This window comes from Malaclemys terrapin, chromosome 9, assembly GCF_027887155.1.
Source record: "Malaclemys terrapin pileata isolate rMalTer1 chromosome 9, rMalTer1.hap1, whole genome shotgun sequence".
NCBI classification, from domain to species: Eukaryota; Metazoa; Chordata; order Testudines; family Emydidae; genus Malaclemys; species Malaclemys terrapin.
This window is the reverse complement of record NC_071513.1, coordinates 65298046-65324521: the sequence shown is the minus strand read 5'-3', so window position 1 is coordinate 65324521 and position 26476 is coordinate 65298046. Positions and strand designations below refer to the sequence as shown.

General features: G+C 38.4%; 1 protein-coding gene across 3 annotated transcripts in view; it reads right to left on the bottom strand.

Annotated features, from left to right (window-relative positions):
- CLSTN2 (calsyntenin 2) overlaps positions 1-26476 on the bottom strand; it is a 683850-nt gene that overhangs the window by 344825 nt on the left and 312549 nt on the right. For all 3 annotated transcript variants that reach the window (XM_054040100.1, XM_054040098.1, XM_054040099.1), the window contains exon 2: positions 21858-21980. In XM_054040100.1, coding sequence (XP_053896075.1) covers positions 21858-21980 — 123 coding nt within the window. The remainder of the gene's footprint in view (positions 1-21857; positions 21981-26476) is intronic.

Genomic DNA, 26476 nt, shown 5'->3' with positions numbered 1-26476 from the left:
CAGCTGAGCCCTCAAGGGTTAACCCATTGTTGTTAATGTAGCCTCACTCTACAAGGCAGCAAGAATGGAGGGAGGGGAGACAGCAGGGCAGACAGAGACACACACCTTGTGTGAGAGAGAGATATGCATTGCCCCATTAAGTATGCTGACCCCACTTTAAGTACACTGCCTTTTTAAGTAGATCAGCAAGTTGAGACAGAATCTGCTGCCAGGAAGCTCCCTCCATCCTGAGCACTATTATGTGCCCCCCTCCCCACTCTATGAAATTGGGGTAAGTGGGGTGCAGAAGCAGGGGGGAGGGGAACACCCTAATATTAGCCCGCCTCTTCCCTCCCCCCCCCCACCCTCCGGACAGCAAGCAGGAGGCTCTGGGGAGCAGCTCCAAGGCAGAGGGCCGGAGCAGCACATGGCAGTGGGGGAGGGACTGCTGGCAATTGATAGCCTGCTGAGCATCTGCCGCACAGGGAACTTAGAGGAGTGGGGAGGTGATAGGGAGGCTGCCAGTCCACCCTGGTTCCAAGCCCCCACCAGCTAGCTGCAACTTTCTGAAAGCAGTGGACAAAGCAGGCGGCTGCCAAACGCCGTTATCAGGGAGCATTGCACATCTTTAAATGAGCATATTCTCTAATAATTGATCAGCAATGTAACAACGAAACAATGTTAACCGGGATGACTTTAAGTGAGGAGTTACTGTACTGTTAAACTAGATTCCAGCAAGGGGCACTAGGATGATAAATTGCTTAATCTAAAGTAGCCAAACTGCTTAACTACTTCTGACTATACCTTTTGCTTCTCCAAGAAACAAGATCTACATCTACATACCTGCTACAGGACTATTCTAAAGTTATAGCACATGGGTGACTTTCAACAAATCACCCATATCTCTAGCAGAGAGATTTCTACCAAGGACTTAGCCTGTGATGAACCTCTTGATTTAATAAACCCCTCCATGTATGAAAGTAACAGCTCCTAAAGAATATTTAGTCATTCATTGATATTGGAACAAGGATTCTTCTTTTGAGGACCATCGATTCCAAAACATTTCGCACATCAATGACAACTGAAATAAAATGTAAAATTTTTGTAATGGAACAATTCAGTACCAACAGACATCAGATATTTCATACTACAAAACACTGTAACCCTTAGACTGTTCCTCTTTCTGGACTAGTGTAGTTGACTCACCAACCAAAAAGTTGTTGCAATGTCTTTATAAACATATGTGCTGGAGTGAGAAAGGATAGATTTCTTATACTACCATAATAATGGGTATGTAAATGCCTGGAGAAAGTGAGTTAAAAAGGACATACTTGGTTTGACCCAAGAGAAACAGACAATCTGCTTGCTAATCAAGTCTGCTAAAGAAGAACAGGGAGAAAGTCAAAAACTCTTTCCCTGATTTCGGGCTTGGCTACACTTGCAAGTTACAGTGCACTAAATCAGTCCAGGGCGCCCTAACTCCTGAGGTGTCCACACTGGCAAGGCACTTAGAGCGCCTGGACTCCGCAGCTGGAGCGTCCCAGTAATCCACCTCCATGAGAAGCATAGAGCTTGCTGCGCTCTGGCTGAAATGCCCGGGTGTCAGTGTGGATGACGTGTTGCATTACTGTGCTGTGATTAGCCTCCAGAAATGTCCCATAATCCCTTGAAGTCACTCTGGTCATTGTTTTGAACTCGGCTGCAGGCATGAGGATATCCACTTTCAAAGCTCCATTTCTGACAGCCCGCATGCTTATCTGCTCCGGGACACAAAGCAAACCATTACTGTGTAATGCTGCTGCTGCTGAGGCAGGCCTGTGTGCATGAGAGAGACGGGGGTGGGGGCTGATGTTGGAGTTTCCCCTGCTGCTGTCTGAACTTACAAAACAGCATGCTGACACACTCTCTGTCCCCCAAAACACACTGTCTCTCCCCCCACATACACACAACACACTCCCTGTCACACTCCACTCCCTCCATTTGAAAAGCACACTGAAGCCACTTGCACACTGGGATAGCTACCACAATGCACTGCTCTCTGTGGCGTTGCAAGAGCTGCTAATGTGGCAACACCACTGCGCTTGCAGCTGATAGCGTAAACACATGGCAGCACTTTCCTTGCTGCTGTCTCCGAGGGCTGGTTTAACTCCCAGCGCTCTACATCTGCAAGTGTAGCCATTGCCTTAGTTACGTGAAATAGCTCATATGTATGGCTTACCTTATCAGAGGGGGAGCATTAAAACTTCATTTCCATTTCATTTTCTTGGGAACACTTCCAAGGAAAGAAGCCTTTCCTGACAAGATTAGAATGATAATCATGGGAAGGAGGAAGAATCATTTTGCTTTGGCCTCTAAGTCTGAGCATTAAGGATCATCTAGATAACAGGTTATATGTTTAAAGTAGCACCAAGATTTGATCTATTAAAGCACAGAGATATCAGGCTTAGCTTACATGGGGAGGCTATTTCCAAACTGTGAAGCAATAAGGCCCTGTGCACCTTCCTAGTATAACTGAAGAAGAGCTAGCTCTCAATGAAGCTACCTAGAGCATCTGCAGACATCTTGGAGATTTTTTTAAAATAGAGAATATTCTTTATGAGTTTAGTATCCAATTGATAGTCAGTATAATGGTCAATTATCTCTTCCAGTACTGCTTCATAAGCAGGAGAAAAAGGCACTATATGTGGTCACACCAGGATGAGACATTGCCAATTTAAGAAATAATCCTTACAACTTTCCTATTCAATAAATCTTGAGGAAAGGCATTTTCCTCCAAGATGATGGCTGAAGAACAGAAGCACATGGTCACTATTATTAGACATATCACATTGCAGCTCTTGAGAAGATTCAAGATTTTTTTCAAATGAGATGGGAAACCAAGTTTCTGACAATTTGCTGAAATTAATGATTTATGACAAAATCCTGACCAAATTCCAAATACCTAAAACTTTCCCTTTTGGTTTCAATTTGTTCACGTACTCTTCAATTCCTGTCCTATGACCTTATCCAAAGTCCAACTGTTGTGCAGTGCTGTTGTGGGCTGGAAGTGATAGCAGTTTAGTAAGGGTAACATTATTTAAATACTTTGCATATTTGTTCTTTATATGCAAAGCTTTTTGGGGTCTTTCAGGATAAAGGGTACTACATATAAACATAACATTAACAATAAAAAAATATTAGTTGGGGGAATCTTTACTCAGCTCCAAACAAGAGCTATGTACATTGTAATATCAAAAAAATCAGTTTTTCTGCAGTCTGATTTTATTAACCAGATAAACCAGCATTAAGAAGCTAGACTCGGTCAAACCCAGCCTAACCTTCTGCCAAGGTTTGGCTACTCGTTGGATTTTTTTCTTTGGGGCCTCTAAATTTGCAGACATTAGCCCTCTCTACTAGAGGCCTCCCTTTAAATTTTCTGTATGATCAGGATGCAGTCTAATGAGCCCCAATGAGTTAGCTCTCTGCAGTGCCCACACACCTGCTAATGTGACACGTCAATATAGAAACCTACCGAACTTCACATTTCACTCTTAAAGATGTACAACTCAGACTTTCCACTCTACATATCTATTTGCAATGCTTTATTCTTGATATCTTGTTTGCAAAGCTCATATACATGATATATCCACAGAAATAACTGAGAATGCAAAATGAATGTTAGTGTAACAATGCAAGTGAAATTTTAGATGGCATTTCTGAATTGATAGCCCATAGCAGCCAACAAGATCCTTGTCCTGACTGAGGTGTTTGTGTGCTATTGTAATATAATTATTATTATTAAAATGATAGTTGATATAATTCTCTTCTAAAAGTGCACACAGTATAACTTTGTCATGAAAGCAAGAAAAGGGGGAATATTTCAGCAGTCTTCAAATGCAGTGAAGTTGTCATTACTATTCAGGAGGACAAGGTTTATAATTTTTGCTATAATCACTGTGACACTCTGTCGCCCCAATATTCACCACTTTCATGTAATTAGGATACATTTTGTACAAAGTATGCCTTGTGAGGTATCATTCTAAAAGTCTTGATATGCTAGACAGTAATATCTTGTTGGATTTTACGTACTATCATAAAGTTTGGCTATGTATGTGTTATTGAAACACCCACAAGCAGCCTTTCAGGTACAACAGTAAAAAGGTCAATCAATGTTAATGGTTTATTGAGGAAATGCACACAATCACAAGGATTACCCCAAGAACTGTGTAGAATAGAAATCTCTCAGAGATAGCATTACACAATGGGAACTGTTTGACCCAGGTCACAGCAAAAGAGCTTTCCAGCAAGTGGGAAGAAGATATAACATCATGATGGTATCTCACTCTCCCTACAATGCCACACCTGAAACCACCCGAGGGGCAAGGACTAAACTGTGGGAAGTGATGGTCCACGGCTAGAGGGATTTTAAGCCTGTGTATGAAAACCTGGGAAAGCCAAGGCAACTTGTGCCTTAAGAATCAGCCAGCCTGTTTATCACTCAGGGTGAGAATTTGCTAATTTATATCCTACCTATCTAGTTTGTTAAACTCAGTTTGCAGTTTTGTTTATTTACTAAGGTAATCTGCTTTGATCTGTTTGCTATCACTTATAATCATTTAGGATCTATCCTTTTGTAGTTAATAAACTTGTTTTTGTTCCGTCTAAAACCAGTGTTTCTGGAAATCATAACTGGGGGTGTGGAAGCTATTGCAAATCCCTCTTCACATTGAAGGATGGGGCGAATTTTATGAGCTTACACTGTACAATTCGCTGTGCAGCACAAGACGGTATAATTTTGGCTTTACACTCCAGAGGGAGGTGCATGCCTTAGCAACTGGGCGGTGCCTTAGCTGAGCCTTTTTATGCAGAGCTAATCTCAGCATATGTGTGAAGCTGCATCTGGGTGTGTCCCTGCCTGTATGTGTGCTGGTTAAGTGTGCAGTCTGAAACCTTAGCTGGCTTGCCTCAGCAACACAGTTTAAAGGGTCAGGGGGGCTCAGTGATACCCCAGTTCCAAGTGGCACCCCGGTGGGAACCCGTCACAATCACCAACATTGTTTTATATTCAGGCACTATCTACAATAATAGTACAGTAAAATTCAATCTCAGCTAATCTAATCACATTTATTATTAGAAGTCATTCAGAAAATTAAGTCTTCACATATTACAGGTTATGACAAATGAACGGTAACAACAAAAAATAGGTTTTATAGTATTAATGGCAGCAGTCAAACAAATGATACACAACTATATGCAAGTCCTCATTTTGAATATTAATTTATTTATACAAAGTGATAGACAATACTCTTAAACAAGAGCAGTAATACAGCTGATATAAATAACACTAGGCTCTTCTGACTGAAATTGAAGAGCTTATTTTTTTTAATTACAAGAGGGGGGAAAGCAGCAAATCCATAGTCGGAGCTCTAGAAAGGACGCCGACAAGGTGTTTTTTACATTTCTCCTCCTGTCTCTATTTTCCCTGTCATCTGTGCAGATCAAATGAATGAAGAAAAGCTAGAGACAGCATATTGCAGTACAGAGATCAAAGCACCAATCCCATTTTATTTTTCAGTAAATTCTTTAAGCTTAAAGCGATCACTCAGAATTAAAGGTAAATGTGAACAAATAGCAATTAACCTGAAATACACACGTGCATTCTGCCAAACAATATAGCAAGTTTGAAATCCAAATCAATTTCCTTCAAAGCCTTTCTTCCAACAGTTTCCTCAGGAAAATTAAACAGGAAAATAAGTTCTGAGACAACAACAACAACAACAACAACGAAAAAGCTTCCTCACAAACATCATTAAACTGTTCATTTAAAAATATTGGATTTTAATTAATTTAACTAATTTAATTAATAAGTGTAAAAATTGTGGCTATCAAGATATTCTATTAAGACAGACAGCTGGAGTTTTTGTAAACAACAATAAAATATTATCATACTACTATTTAATACATTATTTCAAAAAATACTGAAAGAACAGCAAATAAATTTATATATACTGTCAAGGTTCACAAGGGACATCTGGCCTTTCATGACTATTATGTGATTACAGTCACCACAGAGTAGCTATACAAGATAATAAAATCTGCCTCTGAACTATTGCCAAGGTGTTCACTCACCACAAATTTGGACATCTTGCCAAGAAGAGTTAACTAAAAGAACCAGTTTGCTCCTAATTGTCCAGATTGCATTTTCTCATATAATGTCTCTGCAGCCACATAAAAGTAAAATAATCGACCTTAGGAATTGATATTCATAATTAATATTTGTGGTAAATCTCTATTTCTATGTATATTCAATATGGATACTGTTGGAAAACAGAAAAGAATGGTTTGCATAAAAAATTTTAAGTTTTTTTAAACAGCATTAATCTTGAGAGAATATTATTTGCCTAAGCCAGTTCAAAAAGCAATATACTTATTGGATATTAGACTTATTCTATTTTCCCACATTTCTTTGTTACACGTAATAATAAATAAATAAATTTTAGACTTTTTAAAAAGAATAAAAGTTGCCCTATTTGCTAATCATCCATCAAGAAACATTCCTGTGCCTTTCCCCATTAGTGTTTTCTGCTATTTCCATGTGACCATGTTATTTTCACAGCCTCCTGTCCAGGTCCATATATCCCAAGCTAGTTGCATTTTCAGCTAAATCAAGTAAATCACCACAGCTCACTTTTCCTTCGGTAGCTTAGCTGGCAAGTTCCAAAATTCACTGCTGCAACTAGCATCTAAAGGCATCATTCTATACACAAGAAGTGCTATTAAATTTCTACGTAGGGAAAACCCCAACATTTGGGGGAAATAATATCCAACATAGGGACAATCTGATCTCCTTACTTATCCAAGTAGCCCCATTGAGTTAAACTCCCATTTTGACCCAGAGATTCTGCTTTTGTCTGCTTTGATATATTCCACAAAGTATTAAATAATTCTGGCAGGCTTGATCACAAAAGCACATTGAGTCTGGGGCAAGCAGAGTAGCCAGAACTGCCTGCACTGTGGGGGCAAAGTCATTCAAAAAGGGAGAGGTGAATACAATTCAACAGCCTAATTTTCCATGGCTTTGTACCTTGTTCCTGTACAATTCTACAAAATGACTGTAAAGTGAGTATAAAACACTACGGAAAGGTAGCATTTTACATCCACTTGTGCATTCACTGAGCAGTGAAATGCAAAAATGCTAGGCAGTAGAAAACTAGGACTCAATAATTTAGGGAAAAAAGGAATCTGACCTTCCTCTTCTTCCAAGATCTTGAGGGTTTTTTTGTCCTCTGCTGTATCTGAAAGGTTCAGTTCCCCCTCAAGCAGCTAAAACAAGGATCCTGCCATGAAAACTAAGGCCTAGCTTCATCAAACAGAAGGAAAAAGAACACAAGAATTTAGAAGAGAATCTACCTTCCCAGTTTCCCCTGAGTAAACAGCAACTTATTGTTGTAAATTCCTGTTTTCGCTTCTCTTTTCCCCTTGCTGCTCTCAGTGGTATGAGCTTCAGAGTCAGACCTACTGTTGTAAAACTCCACTCCCAGACATCTCTTTGTACTCTCACCTGTACCTCAGTGACATCAATAACATCCACATCATTCAGACATCTTTCTGTGCATGATGTGCAAGGAATAGAAAAAACTGGTGGAAAGTTTGAACTTTTTTCCCCACAGGGGTATTATATTTTCCCTGCAAACAGTAAATTTACCTTCTTAGATTAAATCTACAATGACCATGAACCACTGCAGCCTTAAATCAATGACGATGTTACCTACGGCTCTGTGCCATATTTCTAGCAAGAAAACCAAAGCATGTCTGTTTCCTTATACTTGTGATTGAATGCCAAGACCACAGTTACTTCTTGAATTGTAAAGACAAAGAATCAGCAGAATTAGAAGATTAAGGAAGCAAAAAATGGTCATGACATTATTTCTTATGTGTATTATATTAACTGCAACCAGATTCCCACACAGCTCCCAAAGAGCTTACAATATAAACAGACAAGACAGACAAAGGATGGGAATTGAAGCAGAGGGACAGAGACAAAATGGCTTAACAAGATCATACAAAAGTTAGTGGTGGAACTGAAAAAGAACCCAGGTTTCTTGACTCCCTGTCTAGTGTCCTAGCTATTCAACCAGGCTTTCTTCCCTACCCCAACCACTCCCACAGATAATATATTTATGGGAGATACAGGAGTGTGCATATTTTTAAAGTATCATTGTTAGTCTGTAACAAAGGGGGTGATGGCTTTAACAGGTTATTGAAAGAACATATTCCAGCCGAGAAGAATAATGCCTTTGAAGATATGAGAGGTCGGGGAGGAAGAATACAGGGAAGAGGGTGGGATGGGAGGAAAGGCTGAGGTTCCTAACTAACAAATGAAATGTTTGCCCATTAACAGTTACAGACTATACCTCTTGCCAAAAATTATCAAAAAAATTTAACTCAGTGACCCATTAATGCTTTATCTTAAAAATGGCTTTCATGCTCAGAAACCATTTGAGACAAATTACATTTATCTAAGCTGATTTGTGTTAACCTGAATACTCCTCTTGTCAGTAGAATACATTAAAAATGACATTTTCCTGTCACAATTGTCTTATTAATTTTATTTTTTAAAGCAAACTGAACAGGACTCTGCTGAAAAGTGTCAGTTTTGTTGCAATAAACTCATAAGTAGTGAAAATTTCAGATCTCATGCTGTTACTAATACTGCATGTTATTACAAATGATTTTTCAAAGTCATTGTTCCTCACTTAAGAACACAGCTAAAAAGGAGCACAGACACAGAGAGAAGTCTGTGTGCTGAGGAAATGATCAAGTTATCAATCTTTCAGACATACAGGTGAAAATACAAAGAGATGGTTGGAGTTTTGCATGGACTGGTCCGATTCTGAAGTTCACTACCTATCCACCCATCTCTGAGAACCCACTCCATTTTAGTCAGCTTTCCCACTACATTGCTCAAATGTTGAGAGTAAAACTATGTCTACACTGGCAGGAATGCAGTGTAGAACTACAAGTACTTGAGTAATTTAGCTTGCATCTTCACTGCAAAGAGGATGAGTTGGGTTGATGGGTGATTCTTGATCACCACATGCTGGAGAGAACCAAACCTCCTTCCCCATTGCCCCATGCAGCAAGATAGAGAGCATGCAACAATATCACCCTGTTCATTTCTCATAAATTTTGCTGCTGGCCCTCCTTTGGACTTGCCGTCCTCTATCATCTTTTTATTATTCACTTGAAATCAATGAAATATCAGAACACACCTAGATCATCAACCAGCACAGAGCTACATTCATTCTGCTTAGGTGTACCTACTATGCTCTGAAGCAATCAAGCCACAACTGATATTGGGCTTTTCAATGATCACCAAGAAATCTGACTGCAGAGTTTTTTATTATTTTTATTATTATTTTGTTATTATTTTCACAGGCTCACGCACTTTTGGCAAGCACTATTTTAAGCACATCGAAATTCCCTCCATGTGCAAAATTCATACTGACTTCAAAGAGAGTTCCACACACAGAATTGGTCCTCATACTTTTCCATCACAAAGCCTAGGGGATTACTCAGGAAGCTATTTATTATTATTAGTTTGAGTTAGGCTCTAAAATCAAGACATGATTATTACCATTCCATAGTAGCTTGAATCTTATCTAGACCTTGAGTTCGCAGACATGTTTTGTGCATAAAGACCTGATTTGTGCATGCAATTTTGTACATTAACAGTAGGACTTGGAAGTAAAGTTTGATAGTGCTTTAGAAAACCCCATTAAATAATGCTTCTAATCATGTGTTTAAGAGTGTACACACAAAAAATCATAATGTGAGTTTCTGACGTTCCCCTCTCAAACTTTTAGAATTTAAATTCTCTTAATGATAGATCATAACCAAAACTATGGGTGATATGCTGGCCCCTTTGACATCAATGAGAGTTTCTCTCATTTATTCAAACTACAACCCACTCAAATTTTGGAGGGCTGGGATAAAATGAGCCAAGAAGCCAAGTATTCGTACCAACTGTCATTTCTATTTTTGCCCATCTCTCCTTGTAGAATCACTATCTAAACCTTACACGAAGAATGCCTTCCAATAGGCCACTCCCAATCTTAAACAATCGCTTTAAAATGTCTCCTTGCTTTCCATGGCAATTTTGTTTTGCCTTTAATGTACACCTCAATTAGGTAAATTATTTTTGTGGACATGGGGCGGACATTTAAGGTGTTTTACTGCAAAGAAATATTGTAATACAGGCAATTCACTGAAATTAATAATTTGATATTTCAAATACAAATTCAGATACAGTTACTTTGTTCATAATGAGAAAATTATTTTTCCAACATGAACAGGATATCATAATTGGCTAATCCTGTTGTGTGGTGTCATTTTTTGCATCTATGTCCTTGCAAAAGGACATAACATGCACAGTGCTTGGAAATTACTACAATTCCATTGTCTCTGAGAGTTTAACACATTTGAGTCAAGATTTAAAATCTTTTAAAAATTGCCTAATTGCCTACTGCCCCATAATAGGTCTTGTGTGTTTGTTAGCAGGACCATGTCCAAGCCTAAATTATTTTAACAAGTTTGCTGGAATTTACTGTACAAGATTAGTGTTATCTGAAAATATCCATTTGTTGGTGGTTTTCACTTTATTTTCAAAAAATTCCATAAATACTTATAAATTGAGAACAAATAAATAGTTGTGCTTCAAAACTGACCTTGGAAAGTCTGTAGCTTAAGTGTTGACTCATTTAGCAGGAATAGCTTGTTACTGGACTGATTCCCAGCTTTACAAGTCAAAATCAAATTCACCTTCACTCTCAATGAGCACTAAAGGGAACCACATGGATATCAAACCTAATATCAAATCTCTAAAAAAACCAAAACCACAGTAAAATTAAAAATGTTAACCTTCTTCTGTGTGAGCAAGCATACAGCCTTAAAGAAAAAAAAGAACAAGTATTTTTTTAGGTTCATATCTCTTTGACTATAATACACCATTGTTGATTCCCAGCATTCCATTTACCCTCGTTGAAGAAAGTTAGAGTATTGAGCAAATTCAGTAGCATCCACATGGCAAGGTTGACTGCCCTACACCTTTAATGGTGGGGGGGCGGGGGTTGCCTGGCTGCTCAAATGAAGGGAACAGTGCTTTATGGCTTGGGGGGGAAGGGTGGGGGGAGAGATGAAAACTGCTGCAGAAGGGTCAGAGTGGTCACTGACTCATCCCCTAGGAATGCAGGGTTTAAAAGAGGAAGCCCTGGGCCTGAAGCCTTTTACATGGAGCAGTCTGAAGCAGGATCTACCCTCCCTCCCCGATATGTGGTACAATACCAGGTTTGGTCAAGACCTGCTGTGAGCATTTATGCTAGACGTCCCTTTTTAGGGGGACTGGGAAGGAATTTTTCCCCTACCACCATATTGGCTTGGGTGCAGTTGGTTTGTTTGTTTTTTTACCTTTCCCATAGTGGGTTCAGGAAGGACTCTGTTCATGCATGGCATGATGGGCAGAAGGCCATATGTCGCAACTCATTATTTAAGTGTATGGCAGATGTCCAGTGCAGGTACTCCATAGGAAAGGCATACAGTGACAGGATAAATGGTTTGGAAAAGGACTTAAAAAGAGTTGTTAAAGGAACTAATGTGGCGGAGGACACCTAAGATTGGTATGGCAGGGAGCCAACCCCCCATTCTTTAAGCTCACCTTAACCCTCTTAGGAGGAGGGTGGATGGAAAGGTCCTGGCAATACATTTGCTGAAGAGACCTGGCTGAACAAAGAGGGGGAGCTGGTAAGAGCCCTGGGTAATTATGGAAAAAACATGGGTAACCTGCACTGTACACTTTTATCTGTGGGTAGTCCCAGACATCTAATTATAAAGTTAAACCCATGTTAAATGTCTCCTGTTCTTCTTTTGGTATAACCAGACAACTCCCCATTTTCAATGAAGCTGCACAAGAGCCGACATAATGCAGAATCACACAATGGAAGCTGCACAAATGGAGCATGACAACAACTCCTAAGTGTGTTACCAACTGAGATGTATGGCTATGGTCCATGCATGGATCAATTCCCATCTTACTGTCTAATGGCTTCTGAACAGCTCACAAATTTCATGACAAGATTGCCCAGAGATTCCATGATGACAAGATCACAAATGCCGTAGGTCAAAGGCAAAAAAAGCATTGCAAATTAGACCTCCAAATCCTGTTTCAGTCTTAGTTTGTGGCTTAGTACTAGCAAGTATTATTCTATATTAGTTTCCCATATAAAATTTTTATTTCTAAAAAACTAACTCAAATTTCAACTTTACATAGTAACACTTTTGTTTTTAAAAAGTGCAAAAGAATAATATAGGTGCAAGTGAATACACGAAACGATATTTTACTAGAGCGTTTTTTTAAGCTGAATGTTGTACAACTCACTGAGTATTTTAACCAATTATACACACAGCTGAACCTCACACTAATGAATTTACTCATTCCTTTTTTCTTGTAATACTAAAAGCACACGAACGTTTCATTCCTATTCATTGCACTATATTATACAAGCAGTTGTATTCATTTAGCAACATTCCCTAAACAGGAGATATTATTACAGATTAAGTTAAAGGGACACACTGTCATACAGCTTAGATCCAACATTTGGGTTTTGCTAAAACAAGTTTTTATGAAAATTGATATTAATAATAACATGATATTTTAAATTTTATGTTTAAATTGAAAAAAGTTTTCATCGGGAATGTTTAATTCCACCATATTTTGCAACCCAAAAACTGTAGCATTATGTTGGTGCACAAGAACCAGAAAGTGACTAACTTATGGCATCTTGTTTTTGTCCAAGATGAGCAAACAGTGAAAAATAAAACAACATTTAAAAAAAATATATCTGCAGTTTTAATTATCTAAGCTATTATTAATAACATCAAGACATTTGCTTTTTAATAAATATAATTTCTAACCTGGTATTATTCTTTTGAGTGAAAGTTAATGTACAAGGCTGATTGCATAGCATCCAAAAAGTTCCTTCATATCATGAGTAAAGATAGACAAGAGCCTTTAAATCAATCAATCACCAACCTATTAACTTCCTTACTTCAAATAATTTGGCATTTTAAGGTAAAATACACTGTACTCCACTATTATCATTACTTAGCATTATCCTTTAGAATACAAGAAGCATCTCACACTTATTTTCACAGCACAGGATCTAGGCATATAAGTCTAAATTCCTTCATGACCGCTCAAGTCCTACTCTAGACACAGACTACAGGGCAACAACTAAAAGGCTTGTGAGAACAATCTGAGTGGGTTGAACCTTTTAGACTTAAAGCAAAGTCATTAAAATACCCTATTTTTGACTACTGCCATGGCAACTAAAAAGACAGTTAAACTCAGCAGACAAGGAGAGACTTGTCTGAGATTCATGAGCTAGCCAACAGAGGTCACTATAAGAGAGAGATTGACGGATTTCTCTGTATCTGGAGCCTAAGCATCTCCTATCATGCCTAACCTTACTGCATGGAAAACAGTAGCCTTGAGGTCATTCCTAATCCTGTATCTTCTGCAGCCGATTGTGCTACTGCCCAATTTTTAGGGCACTTTTATTCTCCATGGGCTATGTTCCCCATCAAGAGCATCATTTTTGGTTTTTAAGGGCTACACTGAGACTATGTCACACTTGCAGAGTTTTTGCGCTGTCAGTTTCACTGGTGATAGGGAACCGGTGAAAGAAAAGCGCTGGTTTGTGTTCTCACTTACTTCCACAGGCGTCACATCGTGTTCACATTTGCAGCACTTCCATTACTGATGAGAGCAGTGCACTGAGGGCAGCTATCCCACAGTGCAGCTCTCTCCATTTTGAGGATAGGCCTTGGGGGAGTGGGGAGGGGGATGATCATGGGGCATCCTGGGTCCCTCCACAGCCTCCTTTCCCCAGGCACTGATCAGCTCCAGTAGCTCAGCATTGCTCCAAGCAGGTGATCGTTTGCTCAGCTGGCCAGAGTGGTCACCTAGGCACTGTGGGATATTCTCCAGAGGCTAAAAGCTGTGTAAACAGGAAGAACATGTCTTCACTTGCACATCACCGTAAAAGTATCACCAGTAAGAACTATACACCTCTCGTGGAGGTGGTTTTCTCTTTGCGGTGAAACTTCTGAGTGCAAGTGTAGACGCTCCTGCGGTTTTTGTGTGAAAAGGGACTTTTTGCGCTTTAAATGGCAAGTGTAGATGTCTTAAATGTCTAAATGTCTTAAACAATTATGCTATACTAAAAACTTCTAAAATAAAAGCTATTCAGCAGGTGATTTGTTACAAACACCTTCAATACTTAATTTAAGGTTCAAACTTTTGGTCATGCTTTACTATAAGGTTAAAATATTTAAAACCAATATATTCTGAGCACCATAAATCTGACAGCATGTTTTATGCCTTACTGCCAGTGAAAGGTAAAAAGAGATTATTCAGAGTCTCAATTTGAAGAATAACATCCACGTTTTTTATGTTAAGAAGTAAAAAAATAAAAATTGTGCTCTGTTACTGCTGAGTTCTGTTTACCAGTTGATAAACCATCACAACCAGGAATGCGACACTTTTTGAAAGTCTGTAAACAGCTCAGGAGAGTCCTACAGAAAAATGGAGTTTTGTGTTCAAGCCATAGATCAAGTGGGCTACTACAGCTGGATTTGTCAGGGTACACTTGGGAATAAGAATTTTCCTATTAACTGTGAAAATGTCAATTATTTGCTTGAGAGGGTGAAAGTGTATGTGAATGATCAACCAACCATACATTTTTATTTCATTGTCTACCTTTCCTTTTTAAGGTCCAGGTAAAATGGTAAAGTCAGTCGGAGATTAGGATTTCATTTGCAAAGGAAATCTGATTTGCAAGCAGTGAACTATATAGTACTACTTAGGTGAAGACATACACACATGGAGCACATATATGTGTGGTGCCAAGAAGGCAAGCATTTGAGAACCAAAATGACCATTTTTAAACAGGTGACCTACAAACCTATTGATAAAGCCAGAGAAATTTCAGAGTTAACGACCCTGATTCACTACAGCATTCCTCTAATTTTACCTCAGTGTAACATCATTGAGTTCAGTGGAAGTCCACCAGCAGAAAAACGTAGTAGTGAATCAGACTCTATGTTCTGAATGCTTCAAGGAAAAGAAGAATATTCCCTTCTATCCTGGACTAAATGTTATCTTTTTTCTTCTTCAGTTCTGCAATAGCTAGAAACACCACAGACAGCCAAGCTCCTACTCAGTACAACACTCCAGCATTCTCTTCAGTGGGGACATGATGCTCAGCAATAAATTCTGCTTGAAAATGCAGCCAAACTATAAGGATAAAATAAGGCCTCCTCCCCTTACTTCCCAAAGTAACAAACAAAACAAACAACACCCCTTCAAAAATATTGCACAGTTTTGTACATTTTTTAAAAAAAATATCTAGATAAGTTACTGTCATATTGATTCAGTTGAGCTCTCCCTATCTGCAGACAGAGTGACTCTGTGCTATGACTAACCTTACTGCTAGAAAACCTGATCCCTGAGGTCATCCCTCATCACGTATCTTGTGTGCAACAGCTGATTGTGTTCTACTGCCAATCTTCAGGCCAAGGCAACTCTAATTTAGAACTATGTGGCTTTTTGGGAAGAATCCCTTTTTCAACTCAATGGTTTTCCCTGAAGGCATGTCATTAAAGTATTTTGGGGGGGGGTGGTGGTAAATTTTTTTAAAAAGAAAACATTAACCAAGGTGGGGGGGACAGTGGACAATAACCTACCCTGAGATGACAGTTCATGTCTCCATATAGATTCAAAGATGGTGTGACAACGTTAGCACAATGCATGCTGTGTAGTGAAAGAAATCACACCAGGCTGTAACCAGAGAGCCACGGAAGTTAATGTTTAAGAGCTTGGTTGTGCCTGAGATACACACAGTTATTCAAGAAACTTCCAGGCACAGATATGCATTAGGAACATGCTCAGTGTAAATTTGTAGGGTACAGTATCACCAGCCACAAGCATACAAAAAACATGAGTTGGGCTCCAAAAATCATATGATTTGACTTAAAATAATGAGATTTTTTTAAAAATAATACATTTGGGATCTTTTAATTTTCCTTCTTGCACCTGAGCCTTTAGTAGCGGCATTTTCAAGCGTTTTTTCCCCACAATCATGAGGGCCAGAAATGTTCATTCTGTAAAAATGAAAAGCCAATATTCTCACATGGAAATTGGGGCTTTAAGAAAACCCCCAAATATTGCAAGTCTTGTGATAAAATCATGAGAACTGGCAACTCTGAATAGTACTCATGATCTACCCCCATCCCATCCCATCGGCCCACCTTAGTAACATTACTTCTAGGCACCAGCTTTTACTACCACCCAATGCTAAAAGAAAGTAGAGATTTTCAGAATACTACAAGCATATTTACTTGTGACCACCTCATAAGAAAGACTCTGAAATTCATGTGATTTATGCATCAACAGAAGGAGTTAACATCATGAATAAAACATTTGCCTCATTGTTCTCAAAAGAGAAAAAGAAACAGATGCCAGAAACAACATTAAAGTTCCCAAGAAAAGAGGTAGAAATCCTGAAGGAAGTAAAGACTATGCCACTGCTGATGTTTAAGAAGCTAGAAAGTCTGAATATGGACAGAACTCTATAGCCAGATATTTATGACCAACCAATAGAAAGTTGTTCTTCATAGCACTAATCCCAAATTAAATAGCCAATGTGTCAATAGCAGCTTAGCTCTACCATTGTGTGCTTTGCTGCAGAGAAGAAGCAGGAGACAAGTTCTTTGCTGTGCCCCACAGAAAGCTTAGCCCAGAGCGGATGGAGGAACAGCGGTGATTCAAGCCACCTTTGTACCACCCAGCTTTTGGCTGCAGGGACCAATGTGTCCCTGTATAAGTCAGAGCTGATCTAATTTACAGCCGCCTGATCCATGCTCCTCTGCATCCTCAAGTAGACCAATAATTCCCATAGTGCTCAGTACTGCAGACACGCCTTCCTCCACCCCATCCCCCATTCCAGGAGCTGTGTGACAGCCCTACACTGCACCTGCACTGAAGATTTCTGCCCCAGCTGAATCTGGCATATTTACAGCCAATAAGCACCACTGGACTTGCTCTGATCTCTGAACCTGCTCTCACCCAATGTAAGTGAGCTCCAGTGTAAGTGAACTCATAAAGGCTGCTCTAACTTACATTGCCTGTGTATGTTTCCCAAAGGATCACACCCTAGTGAAAACTGGCAAAGATCTGTTCCCACCGCACCTTACCATGATCTGCCCCTTGTCCACTGGGGTGTGTCAGAAGTGGGGGATTGGCATAGGACCTGGCTTCACCAACCTGATGCCAACTGAGACCTCCTCCCCCACCAGGGGAATTCTCAGGTGGGCAGTGCAAAGGGGTTGGAGAAAGGAGTGAGAATCTGGCCCATTTACATACATAGAAGAAACTCTGAAAACTGTAGAAAGCAAAAATGGAAAAATTCCCAAAGCAAAAAGGGCTTTGCTTCCTAAACCAATTTTATGGGATAGGTATGAAACCCTCTGAGGAAACCCAAATTCTTAAAAGCAAGAAAGTGAGTAGTGAAGGACACCGTACACTTGCATAGCCCACATAACAGACAACTGGGTAACTATGTTGTTGTCTCTGATATTTTAACTAGTTCATTGAAACACAATGTTGGGGGGAGGTGTTTTGTTTTGTAAGTATATAAGTTACTAGAGATATATGGGATTTATGCCAGCCAGAATTCTGAAAAGCAAGAAAGATATACCCATAACTAGCATCCATCCATCCATGTACCCTATATACACACACACACATATTCATATATAAATACATATCTGCACACACACTTTTAAAAGAATAAATGCTTAGCTCTTAAAAGCTATTTGAAAACTGATGCACTAGAATGAACTATGAGAAAGCTAGTGCAACAGCTATGGCCCCGATTCAGGAAAGCACATATTTAATTTTAGCAATGCTTCTAGCGCAGCACAGAGTCAATCTCCTCAGTAGGGATGCTTTCCTGAATCTGGACTATATTATCTTAGAGCTTTTGAAGAAAAGATCCCAGAAAACTATAAAAATCTACAAGTGGGCTGCAGCAATAGGGGAAGATATGGGAATGGAATGTAGGACCTCAAAAGCTCTGATATGATTGAAGACAGAAGGATAAATTCACAAATGGGAAATTCCATACCTAACACATCTTTTAAAAAAGCCATAAACATAATTTAACTGGACTTCAGGAAATCTTTTGATATACCCACGTAAATACAATAAATCAATAAAGGTAATTGTAAGAAATGAGGCAAGCTATTTAGGCGGATACAGGCCTGATTTGTGAATGGCAATAGTTTGTTGGTAAGAGAGCAGTGGACTACCACAAGGATCAATACCAGGATAGATCTGACTCATTTATTTACATCAGTAGAAGAGTTAGAAGTATTTTGCACTCATATTAGCACACAGTTGGCTCACAACTAAATCAATAAAAAAGGAGGAGCGTGATGTAATTGAAAATAGATCTGAGGTGTAGCAACTGTACGTAAGTGGCTTCTCCAAATAACTGTAGAAAAAGGCAAGGGCAAATGAACAAATATATACAATTAAAACTTAGTATTAATATCTGTACAGTGCAAAACACTGGATAGGAGGAGCATATAAGGATAGTGATGGATAATACTCTAAAACTTCAGTATAGTGCTCAGTAGTATCTGCTTATTGTATACTTTCAATTTGCACCTTCCAAAACTCACTCTACGCTCTTGTACAAAATGCAAATTATAAAATAAAATTCTAAATGATACAATGTCAAACTCCCCATTCATCTTCCTCTCACAGGTGAGCCAACAGGCTGTGTAATACGCTCTGAAGATCAGATGATTTAAACCAGGGGTCGGCAACATTCAGCACGCGGCTCGCCATGGTAAGCACCCTAGCGGGCCGGGCCAGTTTATTTACCTGCTGACGCGGCAGGTTCGGCCGATCGCGGCCCCCACTGGCTGCGATTCGCCATCCCGGGCCAATGGGGGCAGCAGGAAGCCACGTCCAGCACATCCCTCGGCCCGCGCCGCTTCCCGCTGCCCCCATTGGCCCGGGACGGCGAACCACGGCCAGTGAGGGCCGCAATCGGCCGAATCTGCCGTGTCAGCAGGTAAATAAACTGGCCCGGCCCGCTAGGGTGCTTATCCTGGCGAGCCGCGTGCCGAATGTTGCCGACCCCTGATTTAAACTCTGTTTAGCCAATGTTTTGAGGAAAAAGTTTTGGATGACGGTAACTCTAGAATCAATTCCATTAACTATTGGAAATGCCCTGCCACCAGCCTCCGGTCTCACAAAACGGGCAAATAAATCAAACAAACTTCTGGGATATTAAAGCAGAAATTTTCTAGATAAATGTAAGGAAATGTCTCTGTCATGATTTACAGAACCAGTGAAACTGGATTCAGAATACCACAAAGTTAGTTGTTTCGGTTTGCTTTTAGTTATGGAATTGTAGACAAAGTGAATACTAGGCAACCAATACAGGGAATTAAATATTTTGGTTATTCAAACTTCAGTGGAATCTAGGCTCTTATTCTTTGAAAATAAAAGGAAATTAAGAGTACAGTTCAACAAGGAATGTAGAGTTTTGGATAGACTAGAAAGCATATCTGTTACAAGGCTATTTGAACTAGTGCCACATATTATACAATATTAACTGGGCATGAACTTAAAAGTGAAACTGGCAAGGTATTGGCGCAAAAACCTGCATATTGTTTTCCTCGTGTTCACCTCTTACATAACACATAAAATATAGTACATGCCAGGGATACAAAATGAAATAAGACAAATAAATTGAATGAATACATTAAACACATTTTTAAAAAATCAATGTAAACACCCAGGACTCATGAGCAACTTTATCAAAACAAATAAGTCTGTCTGCGTGAGAGAGAAAGATCTCAAATCCAATCTTCCAGAGGACTGTCATAAATGGCAAGGGAAAAATATTATAATTAAGACACGGACATTGATTGATCCCTTAGAAAACCAAACAAACCATGAGCATTATGGAGTTTTGAGCAAGGAATTAAACTAAATATCAGTCAGCAAGGGGTTAATAACATATAAATGAGAACAGTATGTGTAACTAATATTTCTATCTTGTTTCAAATAACTGTACAAGTAGATGGTGAAAGATGTGTTTTTTTAATTAATGCAACTGCACATTAGACTGTATTATCACTTTTAATGTATGACTAGAAGAATTAATTGCACATCTGTGAAAAGATATCTAATTTTGCAGAGGAAGGTAATACCATACAAAACGAGTGATGCTCAAACACACCACACATAAAGTAACTGTTAATCACATAGGGTATATTTTTCTGGTTTTTAAGGAGTCGTTGACAAATACTTAAAATACAAGTTGCTTGTTTAGAACAAAACATTCTTGTGATAAAAAAAATAGGCACTTCATTCACAGGCAATTAGTCCTAAAAGCATCTTTGTAGGACAAATTTCCTGAGTCTTATGACAGTGAGTATCTCCTAAAGAGAGGCAGCCTCAAAGAAGCAAACTAATTTCCTAATTCTGCAAAGAGATCCATGTTAGCATAAGAGTCCATCCACATGAATCACTTTGCAAGCACTGGTTCCCAATCTGTGTCCCAGGGACCACATGCTGGCAGTCTACGGAGGCCTGGCTGAACAGGTGGTACTGGATCTCTCTAATATCATGTAGCAGCTGAAAATAAAGATGGCTCAGATGGACTACATTTATATACTTCTGTTCCTGTAATTGCCAATTGCTATATGGTTGCTTAAGGGACAGGAGGTAATATCTGCAATTGTGGATGAGAAGGGTGCTGGTCCATAAGACAATCTCTCTATTAAAATGAGGTTCACACTGTGAAAATATTTGAGAATCCCCATTTTGCAGGAGCAGAGCATAAAGTAGCATAACAGCACAATTATGGGGGGAAAATGGTTTATCGTGACTTAAGTACTGTCATATCAGAAGTCAAGGATTGAGAGTTGTTATTTAAGTGAACATGGACCTATACTTCAGGATAATGCTTGCCCATGTGCACCCAGGCTGACACAGTGGAAAACAGTTCAATCTCATATACAATGCATGCATTCTTTTCATGATCGCTACATCACCATTATTTTTTATTATTCTTCCATCTTTTTGCAAGTTTTTTATTTTTTTTTAAATGCAACAACCACTTTAGCTCTTTTGCACTTCAAGGAGCTTATCTGTTATTTTTCTGCTCAAGTAGCTCAAAATGTGACAGACTAAGTGTATGGGGGAAAAAGACTTTATATGGGAAAAATCCTCAATATCGCCTACATCTATCATAAAGTAATCTTATCAGAAATCTCCATTAAATTTCCTCTCTTGGTTCTGACTGTTATGAATTACTAGCATCATTACATAGTATGCAAGTGTCTTTGAATACTACTTACATAGTTTACTCCACAGCTGTACCAGTAAAATAGTTTAGTTATATAGGATTTGTTTAGGCAAACAGAATGGTAATTAATGTTATCAAATCAGGTTTCCTTACATATCTCCCCATGTTTTCATTAAAAAAAATGAACGTTGGCTGTACAAGCTTACTACAATGCACCATGTATAACGTCTCCTGCCCACAACAAATTAGCAGACATTCATTCTGAAACATCTCATTTCAAGGTCTATGGGCCCAATATCCAAATCCGACAGACAGACAATCGAACCTTTGGTGGTATTAGTATCACTTAGAGGATACTATCATTGTGCTGCACACAAACTGCTTGCAGCTGTTCTCTAGTAAGTTATCATGCATTCAGCAATCACAAATTACATTGTTTGTGTGTTTTCCTACCTGCAAAGGGAACAGGAGCATCCTTATCCAAAGCAACCAGAGGAGGATCCAAAATGACAGTATCGTTGTTTTCAGTAATGACTCCGTGATAGGAAGTTTCTATCCATGGTTTGTGTTTGTTCACTAGAAAACAAAATAAAGAATGTATTTAACTCGTTTGATACATTTCTCAGCCAGTTCATTTAGTATATTTTTAAAAAGAAACAGTATTGTCGTATGTCACTCATTACGATATTAACACTATTAATACATAACCACTTTATGTCATACAACCCATGTACTGTAGATATCATATCCAGTTTACTGGTGAGGAAACAAATAACTAGGAACATTATGGTCCAGGTTTTCAGTTGGGCACAGCTCCAGTTTAGGTATGAAGAAAAATTGCCAGATTTTCTATACAGGACAACCCTGGCTGTACCTGACACAATGAGAACTCCTGGATGCTAAGTACATCCAGTCAAAGATTTTCTGATGGAACAGTTTTTCCAGTTGGAAAATGCTGATTTGATAGAATCTAAACGTTCCATAGGAACGCGTCAATTTGTTAAACCTTCCAATCGAAACTAGGCAGGCAGCAACCCACAACTAGCCTGGGTGCCTAGATTTTTTTTGAAAATTCCTTTTTGTGGGCAATTTTAAAGATTTTTGAGGCTTCACTCACACTCAGACCAAAACACAAATGTTGAAGTTTTTCATTATGACAAATTTTCTTTTTTCAAACCAGCTCTAGGACTTTTGAAAATCTGGCCCTCATTTAGATGGCTATATGGGTGCAGAGGTCTTTCTGAACATCTGGGCCCCAACTGTTATTAAGCATTTCACATTCTGATCCCACTTGAAGCTTATCACTAAGGTGGGAAGACAACATGAAGTATCTGACTGGGAGTCAGGAGGTTTACCACCACACACTTTCTTCTCCGCTATTTGGTATAAAGAAGATAATGGTCATTCACTTTTGCTTTTTAATATCTAAAAGAAATGTTACTAATAACTTTTGTCTACAAATATAGCCTCCTAAACCAAAATCTGAATGTTCTGTTTTGGGAGTTTCTACAGCAGACTTACAGTGGAACTCAAATAAATTAATAACTATTAGAAGATATTTCCCAAGCAACAAGGAACAACATATTTTCATCATTGGACTTTGCAAGTTCTGATACAAGTTACTTTTCAAACATATTATTTATTTGTGTACCAGATATTGGTGAGAACATCTGGTGGGCTAACAGAAATGCCTTCAACCAAAATCTAGGGTTGACTTGTAAAGCAAACACAAATAGGACCAAATGGGATCATTTACAATAAATCTGCCACCAAAATAAAATAATAATAATAATAAAATCCCTAATTTTACAAATAACACAGGTCCTAAATGCCTTGTCCTACGGTAAAACACACAGGAAGGAACAAGTGTCTGGGGAGGTTGCCCTAATATATTTCCTTCAAATCAAGAGAGTCAGTTTTAGATACCTGCACTGTTACATAGAATAGGTGCTGGTCCACAAAACGTGTAGGGTACACAGGAAGCTGGGGCACCCATGCCTCCACACCAGCTTTGGGGTCTGGCTGGCACAACGAACCACATCCCCATAAAAGATTATCTCAAAATATGAAGGGGGGGCAGGGTGATGATATGCAATTAGATTATGATCACCTAACCCCCTGGACCTGTCTACTTTTCACCCACCACTTGTCACCTCCCTCCACATGGATCCACATTCTAACAGATAAATCCAGAGGGGTGCTAGAAACAGTGCCAAAAAGGGTACATTCTTCCAAGCGGGGGTACAGTCAAGCTCTATGGATGATCTGAGCAGATCAGCAATCCTTATAGTATTAAAAATAAGCTGTCAACAGTCCACTTCTTGAAAACATTATGGTCTGCTAACGATTGTTCCTGCTGACACATTCATTAGAAAGGCTTCATAGTTACAATCTCATTTTTCATTGTTTTTAATGTATTAACTTAAAAATTTGTTTTGTTCAGTTAGAAAAACTATATGCCTTGTTGCTTTAAAGTCAGCAACATCACACAAAATTGAATGAGTTCATGAGCACTGCTTCTTAGTTAATGTATCATCAACGTTTTAAAAAGATTAGCACTGTAAGTACAATAAAGAAGGCCTGAGGCACATCACCACCATAAGCCTTTCCACTAGAATTGTGCAAATAATGGATTTTTTTGATCACTAACAACAGGCCTGTAGGGGTTGCAATGTGAGAGGTGAGATCTTTATTATCTGTGTATTACACATTTGGACTCCAATATGTAGGATACTGGAATTATACTGTATTTTTATCTGAATTTGTGAAAATCCTGAACACATACATCCATACATATTAATTATTATGATAGTATCCAAAGGTCTTGATTGGCATTGGGGGCACCTCTCCATAGGCACTATACAAAAAAAAGGAGATGCTTTTTGATTGACAGCAGATAAAATCTATCAATAACCAACCACTAAGTGGGAGTTCACATGAAAAATGAAATCTCTGCACAGTACACTTTTCTGAGAATGTGTGTACCCAAGCCAGCTCATTTCGTGTCTTACGTAGAAAACCACCCGGTCTGGATAATTCTGTTGTTGTTAAATTGCTGTCTGAGTTACCATAAAATAAATCTTCTCTTTCAGCTCTTCTAACCATAGGTTTGAGCACAAATTGTCCTAGAATTAGTTGATTACTCAAGTGATTGGAAATCTATAGCCTTTCACTTTTCCCCTGGTATGTGCCAGTATTGACAGTGGTCAATGGTTGACCATGGTCTTATCACCCACATTTCCCCAAAAAAGTGGTCTTGTACTCTATATAACTTCTACAACACCCTGACTTCCATCAGGAGCAATTAGTACAACTTAGCCCAAAAGTTGGGACTGGGTGGGGGAGAGAGAAGGAAAGCCAAGGGACAAAACAAAAATACTACTTCAAAATTATTTGTAGGCAGTTTACAATGTGCATCTTTTTAAAAGCATTCTAAAAGCTTCAGATAATATGCCTTTTATGAATCTGAAAATAAATTATTTAATCTAGCTATTTTAGAGCAAAATTATTCTTCAGTAGCAGAAGACCTATCCTTCTAAAACAGTTCCCTATAACTAAAAACAGGCAAGTCTTTTGTACTATTTCTGCAATTCTAGTTTTAGAATATGGAATACATAATATTGGAATTACAAGTTGGTACCCGAGTGTAGCTTTTTTCTCTTTTGTAGGCAAAGATGTCTCATTCAGTAGTGAACATATACTCCAATACACCTTCATAATATGTGGTATTTAAATAATATATATTTTCTTAATTTGTGATCAGTGAATACATTTATTCTCTAATATGGAAAAATCAGTTTCAGGATATCAGAATAATACTAGCCCCAACATAATGTACACATTTCAGACATCTTTGATAGTCTCCCATTCATACACAGCATCCTTGTAGAAATGGGATTTTTTTTTTGAACAATGAACAGATTTTCATTTCAAGCCTTGTGAAATGCATATATTTAATTATACATTTTCTTTTCTTCCAGTCGCCCTTATCTTCTAAGTATACAATGTTTCTCATCTTCATTTCATGCTACATTTTCTTTTACTTTAATAATATTAATATATTTTAAACAAAAATCTCCAAAATAAGTCATCTGCCTCCTATTCCCTCTCAGCAATTATAGCATGTGTTCTAAATCATGTTTTTTATGTGTACTTTAAACAATATTTCCTTTTATCCTCTAGTTTCCCTGTGTCATATTTTCTAGATTGGATCCTTCTGACCCATCTTGGATAAATAATGTGAGTTTAAACTACAAACAAAAGAAGATTTCTTTTCCAATGTAGGTCTCATCCCATTTACAGATTTACCACAATATCTAGAGTTCTGCGACACCAAACAGAACAGGGCTTTGAGAGTCTTCCCAACAGTGCAAGTTTCTTCTATTAAATGAAATTCTATTAAAAAGTCTTACCATCTAAAACAGGAGAAGAATCCAATTTGGTGCAGGAATAAGTAGTAATCTTAGTTAATGCTACTACTTAATTTTCAGAGAAAAACATATGCCTGAAAGAGCCCACTAGTATTACAAGAAAAAAAAAATCAATCCACTAAATAAAAAAATAAATGTGATGCATTATATAATCCAACAATTAATTTAAATACATCTTTTTATGTTATGAGATTGGGAACCTTTATGTATAAAATAGTTTGAACAAGTTCATTCATGTCAAAACTAGTGTGCCTTAGTACTCCTTCCGACATATTTACTGATAAAGTTAATTACAGCACCATTGGAATAAAATGAAAAAAACAAACACAAGCAACACTTTCAAAAGCACAGCTACCATATCTTATCTGCCTTTGAGTTGAGTGGATAGTGTGCTTTTAAGATGGCATCTGCAAATTTCAAGTTTAGTGTATATTATAGTATTGCATATATAGTGGATTTTATTGTATCTACTCTGACAAGCAATTAAATCACATTTTCCTCCAGACTTTTTATGAGTTTCTGTAGCCTCGTGCTATCTAGCTAACCTATTAATCAAGGAGACTATAAACTATACATAAATATGAATGGGTGATTGGTCAAGCAGATAGTATCTCGCTGGTAAGGGGCCTCTAAGTACTCTAC